The sequence below is a fragment of the Parus major genome, chromosome 7 (genome assembly GCF_001522545.3).
Source record: "Parus major isolate Abel chromosome 7, Parus_major1.1, whole genome shotgun sequence".
In the NCBI taxonomy this organism is placed as follows: domain Eukaryota; kingdom Metazoa; phylum Chordata; class Aves; order Passeriformes; family Paridae; genus Parus; species Parus major.
Genome location: NC_031776.1, coordinates 24,526,374 through 24,542,803, shown reverse-complemented (window position 1 = coordinate 24,542,803; position 16,430 = coordinate 24,526,374). Strand labels below are relative to the sequence as shown.

Genomic DNA, 16,430 nt, shown 5'->3' with positions numbered 1-16,430 from the left:
ATTGAAGAGGCATCTATTATTGTGGAACAACTTCTACACATGCTGAAACCTTGCTTCCTAGGAAGTAGCTGGGCATCAGCTGCTCATGGAGAGTAAAGACTAAGTCTTTCATTTTCCTTGTGTGCAGCCTTTGCTGTTGCTTTATTAAATTGCCTTTCTCTTGACACAAGAGGGTTTTCTTTCTTCATTTTCTCCCCTCACTTCATGGTGGGGAGAGTGATAGAGGGGCTTGGTGGGCACCTGGCCTCCAGACGAAGTCAATACACCACAGAGAGAGAATATTAAGTGGTCACTATTTTCTGTGTATGTATGTGTTTCCTCCTGTGGTCTTTTTCCCCCCTTTTTTCCAGTCTCTCTCAGAAAAATGATGCAGAATGTTTCCGGAATATTTCTGTATTTGCTCTCATCTTTCGTAAGCATCTCTTAACTATTGCACCATGTAATGAAACAGTAATGTATAGTTACTATGGTATAGTTACCATAAAAATGGTAAAATCCTTTGTTCTGCTTCTGACCAGTGACACAGTCAGTTTCAGAGTATGAGATAAAGAACATCTGGAAAGGTCCAGCCAAGCATCTAAGCCCTGATTCTCTCATGGTCATAATGTTTCCATTTCTTCTAAGCCTTCTCTATTTTTGTTAAATGTTACTTTCTCTCCACTGGGAATATTAGTTTAATATAAACAATTTAAATCAATGTAATAAACAATTAAAATTTTATTTGAATTCATGATACCTGCAGTAAGTGGAGATAGAGCAGTTGTCTGTCACAAGATTGATTATCACATGTATTGGTTTCAATGTAATCAGGAAAGCTTTCAGATTTCCATATTGAATTTTTTCTCAGAGAAACAAAAACCCATCTCAGTACAGGAATTTCTGGTCCCTGCTCTTGGGATGGACTGGTTGCTCATTCAGTGGACCCGTCCTGACTGGAGGAACACTGTGTGCCTTGGTGCTCCCATACCCTGTTTCAATGCAGTTTACAGCAGTATTTCAGAAGGCTAGAGCTGGTATCTAACTTTGATTTGCTTTTCATTTAGTGTTCAGCATGGTCTTGAGAAGTATTTGAAATATATGGTCTCCTGACATTTGTTCTGCTTGAGAGAATTAATTTAAAAATAGGGCTTGAAGGAACCTTCCTCATTCTCAAAATCCAGTTTCTCAGAGTTGAATGCCAATTTTTCTTCTTATCCTTTTAAAACTGCATCAGAGGTCACCTTTTTCTTCTGTTACTCTCTTTGCAAATTCAGTCCCTTTACAGCTAGGAGTAGTCCTCCAATTTCCAAGCTGGAGATATTTCCAGTTTACCACATTTGTATCTCAGCCAGGCCTGGGATCTTAGTCCCTTTACCTGTCATATGAAATCATCCTTTCTAATCCTCTGCAGAAAGCAAGATACCCTTTTTTATTGGACAGTATCCATAGAGTGATTAATGAGGAAAGTTTAAGTGCCCATTTGATGCTCTAACCTGCAGGTAGAATGAGAGCTCAGAAATACTCATTTATTGTTCTTTCTTTTCAAGCTGTGATCTTGGCCTGGATCCTCTGGTAGGCTAAGTGCTGAGAATTGCAGTGCAGCTGTCAGTTTGAATAATTTCCCAAGTGCATATTATTTTTGATTAGAATTCTCTGAGAGCAAGGAGGATGTATAAGAAACTTGTTACCAATTGCTCTGACTGTGGTGTTGTCTTCCCTCTTCATTGAACAGTACATAATACTACATGAAGAAAGGCCAGAAAAGACTGAAATGGTTCATTAAAGTTATACAGGTTTTATTGAAGACCCACAGAAGTCACTGGAAAGTGTCCAGTCAGTTTTGGATGAGGTTTATGGCTCAGAGGATCTTCTATGTAAGCCACTTTTATCCTCATCACTTAGCAACTGTGTTCTTCCATTCTCTTTTAATAGGAGAGGCTCTGGTTCTTTAAAATGCTGCAACATGCTGCTGACTGCTCATTCAGCATCTCACTTCAACAGGAACCACCTCTAAAGCCTTACCCTGCCTGCAGAAATCTGGGCTGCTTCCACTCTTTCTTAAGAAAACCATCATGGCAGCCAGTGAAAAAATTGCATGTATCTCCATTGCATTTTTAGGTTCAGAAGTTTTCTCTTGTAAGAACAATAAGAACTATTTTGTAAAGATTTCACTGCTTGTTAGAGGAGTCGTTAATCAGTCTGGAGATGGACTCAATGGAATTCTCAAATGCCACATGTTAGCTAGAGTTTCCAGCAGCTGGATAGGGCTGAGAGTCTCCTCTATTTTCTCTAGGGATTAGACTGTTCTTATCCCATTTCCTAGCCAATGAGCTTTTACTTTTCAGTTAAATTGGGTTCAATTATAAAATCAAGTGTCTGCCAGAAATCTGGCATATACCCTGGAGAGTTCCAGAACTGCTGCCAATTAAAGCAAAATGCTCATGATCAGATGCAGGTTTAGAGGGAGCTGTTTACTTTTCTCACTTAGACCTACTGGAATAATTTGTTTGAGAATAAAACTCATGGCAAATTTGACAGTTTTTGTAAAGAGAACCTATCCCAATTCACTGGACAAATGTTTTTCAAAGTAACAGTTGTGTATGCCTTTTTTCAGGTTTTCTTGTTACTGTCTCTAGGAAGGTAGACAGGTTGTAAGGATGTCAGCAAATATTGTTGGTGTGTATTAACTGCATCATCTGGCTTTGCTCTGGAATGCTGCTTTGAGGTGTTTCCCTCCTAAATTAGTCAGCTGAATTGATGTAAGTTCTTGTGGCATCAATTATTTTACTCAACTTATTTTTTTTCCTTTTATTTTTTAAAAATCCTGGCTAGTTTTTAGCTCTAATTGCAATTACTTCCCCTTACATCATAGAGGTCTCATTTTTTGAATAACAAAAATACCTCCCCCCCCCAAAAAAAAAGGCAGACACACCTCTTGCTGTCTTCCAAATGAACCTTTAATCCCATTTACACAGAATATTGCAGCACCACCTTTGTGCATTTCTGTCTGCCTGTTCTCATGGCAGGTGGAATGACAGCTATTTTGCTTAAGTTTAGACAATGGAAAGGCTAAAGCTGAAGTCAGACTTGGGAGCTTGACGTCTGACCTGGTTGAGCAAGGAAAGAGATGTGCATATGTCCCAGCATTGGCCCTACAGTCAGCACTCTTTGCTGATCATGTCTCAGCACAGGACTTCTGGCCTGAATTTGATTAAAAACTGAGGTAGAAATGTAACAGTGACAATAGCAAAAAAAAGCTTCTGCCATCTCTTCATGCAGCAAATCCCAGCAGACAGCGGAAAATTTTTAAAGGCCGAGACCATGTTTTCATCCTACTTCCTAACTGACTGATGTTCACTGGAGCTCAGATAAGCTTTGGATAAACACTGGATTGTTTCATCCAGTGATAACTTTGTCTGTTTCTGGCACCATATTTTCCATTTAAAAAATAAAGACTGGAAAAGCATTTGAAAGTGATAGGGAGCAGTTCCATCATCTGTCTGAGATTGCAGAGAGGAATTCCCCAAGCACTATGCAACTTCCTGCACATCCATCAAGTGCTGCTCGTTATAATTATCCCGTTAGAGTGAGGTACAGGCTCTGATGAGAAGTGTTATCATGGAGAAAGCCTTACACTCCGATGTTTTGATCAGATTACAGCTGGTATTTTAGAAAGCAGACGAGTTCAAAGCAACTGGCTGCAATGATCTCCTGGAGTGGCTTTGAAAGACTTGGCTCCTTAAGTGCATCCTGGCTTTGTGTATTGGTAGGGTTTTATACCATGGCCTGACTGCCCTGGTGGGGTAATCTGCAGTGGCTGAGCAGACTGATGGAGTCATTTCTTCCACCAACTACAGAGATGTGACCTGGTGCAGGTTCTGCAGACTGCCTTGAGTAAATGTGCTTCTCTTCTGGGCAAATTGCACCATTGCTTTCAGTGCTAGGAGACTGGGATAATCAACTAAGATTGGAATTGATAAGGACATTTGGTTACATTTAGATCCTTCTGAGCAGTAAGGTTTTGATTTTTGATCCTCAGCATCTGGGAAAAAAGTAAAATTTTGAAGGTAGATGTGTTTTCCCAGCATGGACAGATACATTTCCTATTGATTTCCAAAGATATGTGTCTGAATAATAATACCTATTTCAGCCTTGAGGGCGATTAGAAATCCAGTGAGCTTATTTAACTAAAGATGTTTTGGGATGACTGAAAAAAAGTCATGCTGATTATGTTTGATATTTTTTCTTTTTTTTTTTTTTTTTTATCAGGGGAATGTGACCTTTTCTTGCTCAGAGCCACAAGTTGTTCCTATCACCTTTGTGAGTGCCAGTCGAAGCTACTTGCTGCTCCCCGGCACTGCTCAAATTGATGGTTTGTCAGTCAGCTTCCAGTTCCGAACTTGGAATAAAGATGGCTTACTTCTGTTCACCGAGCTGTCTGAAAACTCAGGACATCTCTTGGTTTACCTCCATGGTGGGAGATTGATGCTGTTTATTCAAAAGGAGACTGAGAACCCAGTGGAAATCACTGAAGGTATTTCTTTTTTTGTTTACTTTCACTTGTCTCCTTCTACCACGCAAAGGTTCACCTCCGTGGGATGAAAGGATCAAGCACTAAGGAAACACCCAATCTTCCTTTCTCTTTTAAATTTTCTCTTGCTTTCCAGCGGTGAAGCCTCTCTGTACAGCTTGATCTAAGCTTGGTAAATTGGCATCCTGAAATCTCCAGACTCAATCTCACTGACAGTTAGCTGAGCCTCTATTTCTTAAACAGTCACACTCAATTTTCTTCAGTCAGGTCACATGAAGACCTTCCTGTTCCCATCTTCAGACTGTGCTGAAGTCAGCTGGGAGCCAGCTCAGCCGCAGCATCTTTCCCCAGCAGAAGTTAAGGGAGGCCCAGAGCTGATTTTCTGACTGGCTTTGGACTCCCCCTTTATGCTATACTCAGAAGAGAGGCTGACCGTGGGCTTCCTCTACTTGCACTCCCTATTAGGCTTTCATAGCCACTTTACAAGTTGCTTTGTGTAGTGCAGCTGGTAGGATGCAAGAGGGTAAAATAGGGTTGCCTCTCTGATGTAAAATTTGGGGGAAGAATAATAATAATGATGATAATAATAATAAAAATAATATTTTCTAAAAGAGCAGATGTTTAAAAACATGTAATATTAAAATATTCCCTGTACAGACTAAAAGAGGGCATCTATTAAAGATGTATCTATTAAAAGAAGCAGAGATAAAAAACTGACAGTTGTCAAAGCAGAGCTGTTCTGTATGCATGTTTTGTTCCCCTTTATGATAGAAAATGAGACAGCCTTGAGTCTATCCTTACTCATGTAGATTGCTACAGCCATAGCTTGCTAAAATTGAACACTGAAAACTGAGATTCCAGCCTTTATTGCAGTCCTAATTAAATTATTGACAAAGCTGAGACAATGTCAATATTTGGTTGGCTATGTTTGTTCTTATGCAGTTCTGAAATCATGAACCTGAGTCCAGCCTATCCAAAACATGCTAAACTGCCTCCTTGTCCATGGGAAATGTGCAGAAAGTGCATTTGCCATGTTCAGCAGATGTCAGGTACTCACAGTAAACTCGTGCTTGCTTCCAAAGAATGGACCTATTTTTCCCCCAAATGGGATTCATTTCGTTTTGCATTTGTTTCAAATCTCAACAACATATTCCACTTCAAAATGCACTTGTTCTAGTTGAAAAATCATCATTTTTTTTGCTGGAAAACCAGCCTTTAATTCTATGGTAATTGTGCATGTGTTAACAGACATTACTGAGTAAATAGTCTTATTTTGAAATTCATGATGAAATGGCTTTACACATACCTAACACCCACTTTTTTTAAAAATTTTTTTTTGAACTGTTCTCACACCTCTTTGTGTTCCTAAGTGCTTGTTTGTTTTCTCTGAAAGCAACATTAACAAAAATACTCTGTTAGGGAGGGGAGTAAATACTAGTTTTCTGTGCCTGATCTCAGTGACTTCAGCCTGATGGTAGCATATTTTGAACTGTAATTAGGTTACTTTTGATCTGCACCTCTGTGTGTGGGTTTAGAAGCTTGCCCACTGATTTTCAGAGCTGTCAGAATAGAGGATGTGGAGTTCCTTTGTAGCTCTCTGGTGGTGTTTCAAGAGCCACACAATGCAGCACTGATTTTCAGAATGAGGAAACAAGACAGGCAATTTCCCACTTTGCAGGAGTGTCTGGAAGAGAAAGAGACTGCCCAGTATATCCCTCAACCTTTAGAGCAGCAACCCCAGTTCTCAGAACAGCCGTGTAGAAACCCCGCTGCTGTACATCCATTAACAGTACTGTGTGCTGCATTGGTGCTGGAGGGTTTTAAGAAACACAAATCCTACTGAAGTCAGTCAGGTTTCAGATTGGAGCCTGACAACAGGCTATGAATGTCTCGCGGAATCTAACCCTCTGCAACCTCATGTGTGTGTTTAGTACCAGAAGCTCAATAGAGATCTCTGCACACTTCTGGACTTGTAAACATTTACCAACAGAAGATAGGCACAGACACCTCAGAATGGTAACACTTCACCAGAATGGTGAAGATTTGGCTAGCTTAATGAGTGCCTCCAGCAGTACCAGGTTAGATTAAAATGTGAGATGACATTCTTAAATACTCTCAAAGCTTCCCTTTTCCTGGGTCCTTTCTTCTATGCCAGCTTCTTTCCAGAGGTAATGAGTGTTTTCAGCTACAGTTCTCACTTTTTATAGCTCAGCTGCATATTTGCAGTCCCAAGTTGAAAGCAAAAGGAGATTTGAAGAACACAGTTGTCTTCTTTTTTTCACTTTGTACATGTTTTTTGCCAGGCACCAATCTCCACGATGGACTTTGGCATTCTGTTAACATCAATGCCAGAAGGCATCGCATTACCCTGACGCTGGATAACGACGCTGCCACCGCCAGCCATGCAACCACTGTCTCAAGGATCTACTCTGGGAACAGCTACTATTTTGGAGGTGGGTTGTTTCAGGGAGGTTTTCGTGAGGCAGAGCCTCAGATGGGTAAGGACTGGTTGAATTGCAGCGCATTCAGCAGTGTGGGCAGGCTGAAGGGTGTTGGTCAGGCAGAGACAGAACAAGCAGAACTGCAAGCAGAGCTGTAAAAGTGGACTGCTGGTAGTGGTAGTCAATGGATACCTGCATCTATCTGACAATATATGCAAAGTCTACAAAGCTGTATAAACCATGAGTGGTTTTGGGTTTGTTTTTTTGCCTGGTTAAAAGGCCGTAGAATTATTAATGTTATTAGCAGTCCTGTTAATACCATTGTTCTTATCAGTGACTTTTTGGAGCTTAGGTGACATATGGCTCAAATCTACAAAGGTATTTGTGTACAGTTCTCTTGTGGAAAATGAAAAGCATGTGAAAACCTCATAGTGTGATACTTTCAATGGCTGGCTTGTCTTTTTTTTTTTTCTCCTAACTAGAAGATTTATAACACAGGAGGTTGCATAGTAGAAGGAATAAAAATATTTGGAATAATAAGCCTCTGAGTTCTTGCATCAGAAAATCCCAGCAGAAATAGTTGAACATTCCAATATTCTTCTCTGCCTCTTCTCTTTTTCCCACAGGGTGCCCTGACAATTTCACCGATTCCCAGTGTTTAAATCCCATTACTGCTTTTCAAGGCTGTATGAGGCTCATCTTTATTGATAACCAGCCCAAGGACCTCATTTTAGTTCAGCAAGGCTCCCTGGGGAATTTTAGTGATTTACACATTGATCTGTGTGGCATCAAAGACAGGTAATTATTATTTCCTCTTTCTTGTATTTGTTCTTTTTTCATCCTAGTGGTTTATAAATACAGGTTGCATTAAGTGAAAATTCTAATCTGCCAACATTACAGATATTAGGCATAATAGAGCTACTAATAGAAAATATTGCAACAAAGATAGGAGGACTGGAGGGGAAATGGTTTCAATTACATGAGGCTCTCTTCACATTGACTTGTAGGAAATAGAGTATGCAAATTCAATCAAACTATAGATTGGTGAAAGGATTAAATTTTATGCATAAACAACATTTGATTGCTTTGAATTTCTAGAGGAAATGAAAGAGAAGGAAAAATTAGTTGATTCATCAGAACATGTCATAGCCTTAATATATGAGCTGGTTCTGCTTAAATAAATCATCTACAATTTTTCTTGTTAGCCATTACAGCATGTTCATGATGAAGATATGGTACATATCATGTGCAATACTGCCCATTCAGTGGGACAATACAATGATGGAATGTCTGCATCTGCTGGAGAAACATTTCAGTTTAAACAGTGATCCATATCCCTCCAAAGGTGAAACCTGACAGGAACCCCAGGTTTTCCCATAAACAGGAGAGAGGAAATAAGAAATCTTTTTATTTATTTATTTTTTAAAGTATTTTGTAATTCTCTTTTGCTTCTTATGGATTTTTAATGTTAAAATATTTCTGAATCATTTATGCAAATGTGCACTTTGAAGATAGTATGTGGAATAGGAAGTTCTGCAATTTTTTTTATTTATTTTTTTTTTAAAGCTACCTGAGTTCTGAAAAGTAGAAATGGAACTGCTGGAAATTTCATGTGCTTCAAATACTTAGGGGAGTAATAAGGATATTTTGGAAATGCATTAGGACCATAAGCATTTAATGTATTTTTTTCAGACTTGTTACTTAGATGAAGTTGACGGCTGATTTCCATTATTCCTTCATGTAGGAGGGATCAGCCTGCTGGAGCTGCAGTCTTTTGTGGGCAAAACATCTGTGATGCAAGACCTTTGTGCTCATCTTTCTATGTTCATTTTTGTTAATTTATATGGAGAAATTACTGACTTGGCTGATCAAATCTCTTTCCACATTTAGTGATGTCTGAATTCAGGGGAATGTGAATTTCATACTTGGTGTGCCTGAAATGGTATTCTACCATTCCAAGGTAGAGTGGAAAAAGATGCAGTTAATTTTACCAAAGAAAGCAAAATGCCATCTTTCTTAAGAACTGAGAGAGAGAATTTTGCTGTTTTCTTGGAAAAACAAATTATTTGAGTGGACCATTTAAAAGCACTCAGTGTGATTGTATGTTGAAACAAAAGAGAACTTTTCTGGTATGATGCAGAGGTGCTGTGGGACATCTCCAGTGCCTTCATTGTCACCAAACTATGTGCAACTCAACTATGTGCAACTGAAAATATCTTCCTTTTCTTTGGTGTCCCAAGGATGACTAGCATAAATCTGTGCTCATACCATAAAATTATGTAGGGAAAAGAGGCAAACATAATAAGAGTGGGATTGTTTTATGTAATGCCGCCTTTCTTGTTAAATATATAACACAGACAAAAAAAAAAAAAAAAAGTTCTGTGTGATCTAGTGAAGGACCTGGGGGTGCTGGCTGCAGATGCTGCACGAGCCAGAGTGTGCCCAGGTGGCCAGGAAATCCAATGGCATCCTGGCCTTTGCTCGTCAACATCTTCATGAATGATTTGGACATGGGAGGGGAAGGGGTACTGAGCAGCTTCACATGTGACAAAACTGGGAGGAGCTGGTGACTCCCTCAAAGGCAGAGAGGCCTTGACAGATAAGAGGGTGGGGGAAATGCTGGATTCTGCAGCTGGATTTATGGACAGACTGGGGAATGAGATGCTGGAGACCAGTGCCACAGAAAGGGAGTCCTGTGGGGGTCCTGGTCGATGGCAAATGAAACAGGAGTCAGCAGTGCCCTGGCAGCCAGGAGAGCCAGCCCTGTCCTGGGTGCATCAGGTACAGCATGGCCAGCCAGGTAAGGGAGGGGATTGTCCTGCTCTGCTCTGACCTGGGGCAGCCTCACCTCCAGTGCTGGGGGCAGTTCTGGGCACTCCAATGTAAGAAAGATATTATACTATTAGAGAGCATCCAAAGAGGGGCTGTGAAGATGGTGAAGGGCCTTGAAGCAGCATGAGGAACAGCTGAGGGCACTTGTCTGTTCAGCCTGGAGAAAAGGAGACTGCAGGGACACTCAGTCACTCCCCCTCACTGCCATTACAACTTCCCTGTGAGGGGAAGAGGAGGGCAGGCACTGATCTCTTCTCTGGGGTGACCTGTGACAGGACCTGAGGGAATGGCCTGAAGTTACATCAGGAGAGGTTTAGGTTGGATGTTGGGAAAGCAGTTTTTCACCCTCAGGGTTTTTGGACATTGGAACAGGCTGCCCAGGGAGGTGGTCACAACACCAAGCCTGACAGAGCTCAGGAAGAAGTGTTTGGACAACACTCAGGCACATGGTGCGACACTTGGGGATGTCCTGTGCAGGAACAGGAGTTGGACAGCAGATCCCTTCCAACTCAGCATACTCCATGATTCTGTAATTTTAAGATTTATTGCTGTGTGCACTGTAAAGCGCACGTTTTTATAATTTTAACGCATGTGGGAATTATGTAGTTTAATTAACATGTAAATGGGACATTTGTCTTAGTTATCTAAGCTAAAAATCTCTTCTGAGGAATATGCCTCTATTTAGAAGCAGCTTATTTGTTACAAGCTTGTAGGCCAATCTCATTCTGACTTGGACTTGAAAGCAGTGGCTAGGCAGCTCACTGCAACTTGTGCCTGCTCTTAAAAAGAGAATTAATGACTTTATTTTGGAAGATGATAAATTGGAACGGCTATTGATGCCAGCAGTACATTTTGGAGAGAGAATTCAGTTGTGCAAGCATATAATGCACACACCCACCCACGTACCCTGGGATTCTCTGTCTCAGGTAGTGAGCTTCCATTGATTTAGATGGAGCCATCTGAAGGACTGAGCCTTAATGTCTCACTATCACTCATCTCTAGTATTTGAACAATATGTGTGCTTAAATTAACTTGCCATGAATGCCTTCTGTCCCCTGTATTTATTATTTCCATTCTTCAGTAACTATTTCTTAGGAAATAAATGTGAGTTTATCCCTCTTTCCATTTGGTGGCTAGAGAGACAGTGCTTTTGGAGAACAAGTGAATATGACCCTGTTGCTGAACCTTCTGTGAGCAGGCAGCTTTTGTTGGAGACATTCAGAGGCTTCTTGCAGCCTTAGTGATTCTGTGAACAAGGCTACCCTGTAGCTGCTCTGGTCCTGTCTGAATAGGCAGTCCAAGATGTATCTGTGAGAGCTGAGTTCAGCAGGTAGGACATTAAGACATGGTAGGGTCTTGAGCAGTATGGGCTGCCCAGGTGATGGAAAACTGCTCATTAGCACCATCTCCTATTAAGATACTGCTTGTTTGTAGCCCTCAGTGCAGTGCCACCATCACTGATGTCCCTGCTGCTGCATGTCAAGTTATGTCTGAATTGCAGTCCTCTTGTATGGTACCTGCATGTTTTCCTCAGGTGACACATCATGTATAAGGAGACATTCCCCAACCTATTCATGTCAGAGCAGTGTCTGCTCTACAAACCTTGCAAAGTGTTCCCTTCTTCTACAAAGCTGCCCCTGTTCCCAATGCTTTATGGAACAGGAAAATAGAATCTGTAGAAGGAAGCAATTTTTCTGGTAGCAATTTATGTGTAGAATTCTTGGCATTATCCCCACTGCTTCTTTTCCTTTTGTTCTAGTAGGTATGTTTACTCTGATTAATAAAATACAGAGTGCTCAGTCTTTTCTGAGGATGTTTCAACCTGTGATGCTTGCACTGCTCCTGTTATGAAATGTTAGAGGTCCTGCCTGCAGGGCATCTATCCCCCTTTCAGTGAGATATGGAGAAAAATTAAGACAATATTGTGCTAAGCCATGGAGGTCCGCTCCATCTTTAAAAGTAAAAAAGATTTAATTTTCTCCCTCTCCTTTTGTTGTCTTTTCAGTGTTTATAGTCTGTTAAGAATGCACATTAGGACTTGTTTGCTTTACACTGAATTATTAAGTCAGAAAACAGAATTTTGTACACCATGCTGGTGTTTCCCCTGCATGGCATGGTACAAAGCAGAAGGTAACAAAGCAGACATGCCTGGAAGTGAAGATGCCATGAAGTTCTTGAATTCAGAACATATTGCTGGGGATGAAGGGAGCTATCTTTAAACATTCTTGCAGCAGGATGTGCACTGTGTTGACCATCTGTGACCAAAAGCCATCAAAACAAACAAAAGGGAGACTCTTTTTGAATTTATTTTTGGTTCAGTGGGATAAAGTTTAAGTCTGTGGTTACAGACATGCAGTCCTCACTCCTGGTGTTTTGCACTGTGTTTTTTTGGGAAGGGAAGCATCTTCTGGGGATGTCATACTAAACCCAAAAGCTTCCTGAAGAAAGTCTGAGCACTAAGGAAGTCTAATGAGAATGGAATAATGTTTTTTGTCTTTGGCCCTTAATCTGGGATTAAGGGATCTGGGAATAAGGGATGGGGAGGTGGCAAGCAGCATAAAAAATGTGTTTGCTTATAGGTGCAGTAAGTCAGAAGGGGTTCACTCCATTTCCTTGATGCCCACTAAGCCTCTAGCTGTAGGTATATGGCCAGGCTCCCTGTCCTCCACCTGCAAGTTAGGGGCTTTACAAACACGAGATGGACTTTCCTAAGTACTTCAGCTTTAGAGAAGAAAAAATCCAAAGCAACAACATATAACAGAATGTCTTTTTCCTAATGGTGTCTTCACTTACTCATTTGCCTCTTCAGTATTTTAGTGTTTGCAAAGACCCTGTTTGACCCTGCCAAACAGCCTCCTGGACATGGGTTAGGGATGCAGTTACAGAGACTTTCTGTTTTATTCATGCAGTGTTTTATCCTGTTAGATTAGAAGGAAAACAGCTTGAAACCATTGATTGGCCTGATCTAGCTGGGAGCCCTGAGCCATGATGGCACTGATAGCACTGATGGCAGCACTAATACCAAAATACTAGGCTCTTGGCATCTACAGCCTTCATTTTGAAATTTGGGGTTACTGGCAGCTGGACAAATCAGCCAGTGAACAAAACAGGTGGGTGAATGTGTCCAAGTGAGGAGTAGCAGGGGGATGATGTTAAATAAACCCTAACCAGGGTTGCCACTTTAGGTGTTTAGCTTTGCTAGCAGTCAGGTTTCTACATTTCTGTTCTCCATAAAGAGGGAACTCTCCATACACAGCCCAAACTGTTTCTTCAAAGGCCACCTCTAAAAAAAAAACAAACAAAAACAAAACAACAAAACAGGACTGAAAAATATCCCTTGCAAAGGAAGATTGACTAAATTCTTTAACCAGAGGAGATTGCTGAGGGGAGGCAGCAAAATGGTCTTAGGTGCTCAAGGGCTGCTGCAGCACTGAAGGGACTAATCATCCTTTTTTCCCAGGATGAATAGGAGAGCTGTGGCACAGACTGCCTGAGGAGACTGTCAAGCCTCTGTCACTGGAAAGCTTTAGGAAAAGTTAGATGAGTCTGTGGGAAATAATGAACATGGGTGTGGGTGATCCTGCCTTGGGGTGTGAGCATGGACTGAGTGATCTTCCAAGTTCCCTCCAGCTCTGTTGCATTTGCTCAGGCTTTTCCTGCAGCTGGAACAGCTGTGCTTTATTCTTGCTTAGGGGGTTCTGAAATGTCAACAATAACAGTATATAAATTTAAAAAAAAAAATCAAAACAAAACCACCAAAAAACCCACCAAAAACATGGGAAAAATCTCTCAGGAATTCAGCTCAGGAAGTCTCAGACCTGTAAGAAAACTCATTTTAGTAGGTATATCTCTTAGACAGTCTAAGGCAATGCTACAGCTGTGAGTAGGGACTATATAGCCCACAGTTATGTTTGTTTTGTTTTTTTTAATAACATGATATATGTAGATAGATATAGAAATGGGATATATATAACCTGATATATATATATATATATATAGATATGAAATGGGAGAGAAGAAGCAGCAATTCCTATTTGTATGTCCTGATTTCTGATTTGCTCTTTTTAGTTCTAAAAAACACATGATTCATTTTTATAACTCAGAAGAAAGCTATGTGATTGCAGAATTTATTGCTCTGGGTTTTTTTGGGATATCTTTTTTGTAAATTTGGTGTCTAGAATGGTGGTTAAACTCCATTATGGTTAATGGTATTTTTTAATTTGATGAAAAGTAACCTGATTCCCTTCTGTGTGTCTCTCTGTTTCCTTGAGGTTCTGTGACTTCTTGGAGGTGCTGTCTCTCTTTAAGATATGGTGTAAATGAGGGTGAGAAGTTTACAGAAGTCAGGGACTGAGGCACTGGATAACTACAGAAGCGTCTTCCCCTAGTAAATCAAGATAAAAGCTCTGTATGGATCCCTTCAAAGCCCTCTATTTTAGTTACTAAAAGATGAAATGCAGATCCAGTTGGATGTATTCACTGACCTCCTCCTTGGCCTGACCAGCCTTTTGCAGGAAGTGTGTCCTCTCTGGGCCACTCCGAGGAGCGCAGCTCTGACTGCCCAGTCTGTAAGTCTGTCCTTCAGCCTCATGGCTGTTTCTAAAACTGACACTCTCTTCTTTAGTGTGCTACAAACTCTTCTCTACAAGGAGAGATCAAATAGCCTTGGACCTTCAGCCTGGAGAAGAGAGAGCTGGGCAGAGCTGTGAGATGAGGAGCAGCATGAAGGAGTTGAATAATAAACAAGAATGTGCAGTTTCTCACAAGTTCAAATCTTACACAACATCAGATTGGAGGTTGTTAGATGCTGCAGAGGTCAAATGTAAAGGAAAAAGCCAGTAAGGCGTACATGAATTCATAAGCCACAGATGGCTGGAAGCTGGCAAAATGTTCAGTGGGATGTTCTTGAACTTACTTCATCAGCATTTTTGCTGTGGCACTGCCACAGAGTAAGGAAATTGAAGGAGAGGCACTGTTGATCTGAAGCAAGTCTGGAGACAGGTGATAAACTTAGGACTAGAAAGTCCAAGTCCCTCACTGTTTCTAAAGCATGGTTTTCATTGCATGCAGCTCTCTGTACCTCAGTTGTTCAAAAACAAAATATATTGCATCATGGCTGTGCTAATCTCAAAATACATTTGAATCTCAGTGTGAATTTTGCTAAGTACTAACACGTTCTGCACTGTGTTTTCTCTTCCTTTGTGTCAGTGGAAATAGTGGGCGTGTGGGTCTGTGTGTGTGTGGGCCAACAATGGAAGGCATAGCCTGGGGAAAATTCAGTCAGCCTCTCATTTAAAAATAAATGAAATGGGTAGGAAAACAAATATGCAGATGATGAGAATTTGGCCACAGAGTTGAGAAGCTCTGGGATTTCCCATTCAGTAATTGGCTCAAATGCCAGATTTTGTGACTAGAAATACTAGCTCCAGTCCTGAAGCTGAGTTGGTTGTTTGCTGTGGTTGGCATCCTGTTCAGAGAATAGATGCAGGAATGTGGTCTCAAGAGATATTGCAGCTCAAGAGTTTCCATGGTTATTAGGAAAACGTGCCAGAAAATCATTAAACCTCAGTCCAGAAATGCAGTGGATTTCCAGTCCTTCATCATACAGCACAGATGCTCCCTTTGGGCTGAGCAGGGCTGGCTGCTCTTACCACAGATGGACCCCTTGGAATACAGCAGCAAGGGCTGCAGTGCTGCCTGGAGCCTGAAGGCATGGCTTGATTAATCTCATGCACTTCTTGCATGCCATGGGACAGACTGCTTTGCAGCCTTAATCTCAGAGAAGAAAATTCCGTTTGCAGGAGTTCTTGCACTCTGTGTGTGCACATACAGGTGAGATCTGGTGTGGTTTCCCCTACCAGCTCCTCCAAAGTCTATAAGGACAAGTGCTTAGGAGGCATTGCCATTGGGGTAAGTTGTGCTGAAGAGCTGTTGTGAGTAGAAAAGTGGTCTCTTTTTGAATTGACTCCTCATATGGAAATAGTCTCTTTTGCCCCTTAAGGTGGTGCTGGACAAATGTTTGCATTCACCAGCCTTTTGAGGCAAATCTTCTTGGAACACACCCGTAATGATGACATTCATGTTTTTAGCTCCTCAGCCCCCATCACAAAGGTTGAGGTGTTTTTGTTGCCTGGTGACAGAGAAAAGGAAGTGACAGAGAAAACTCCTGTTACAGTCTGAAATTTCATGATTCTGTCGATCCTGCCAGAAGTGAAATACCTTGAAGTGATAGACTTTTTGGTGGCAGTTCCCGTGCATGGAGATGGGGCTGAGGCAGATGGAGAAGCACAGTTTTGTAAACCCTTTGCTTTATTGTCATAAATTCTATACATGATTTACACTTGACTGCATTAGACTGGGTTTTCTTCAGATTAGGAAAGCTTTTTAATTGTTAAGCCTATCATTATCCATAAAGGAACTAGCCAGATCCTGCTTTTCTTTAGGCTCAGGTTCACAAGTTTGCATAGATAATGCATGTGTTGCTCTCCCTCTCTACAGCTGCTGAGGTACTTTAATCTGATTGCTGCAGCTCATGTTGATTTTGCGCTGATGAAGCTCTGCCTGGGTTGTCCTATTTTTACTTGGCTGGCACCTTGCCCTTGCTGTAGCAAATACTGACAGTGCTTGTCAAGGACAACACTGGGGAC

At 41.1% G+C, this 16,430-nt stretch overlaps 1 protein-coding gene across 1 annotated transcript in view; it reads left to right on the top strand.

Annotated features, from left to right (window-relative positions):
• Positions 1-16,430, top strand: part of CNTNAP5 (contactin associated protein family member 5) — a 276,352-nt gene that overhangs the window by 140,212 nt on the left and 119,710 nt on the right. The window contains exons 8-10 of the mRNA XM_015635016.3: positions 4,249-4,513; positions 6,814-6,963; positions 7,578-7,749. Of these exons, the coding sequence (XP_015490502.1) occupies positions 4,249-4,513; positions 6,814-6,963; positions 7,578-7,749 (587 nt within the window). The remainder of the gene's footprint in view (positions 1-4,248; positions 4,514-6,813; positions 6,964-7,577; positions 7,750-16,430) is intronic.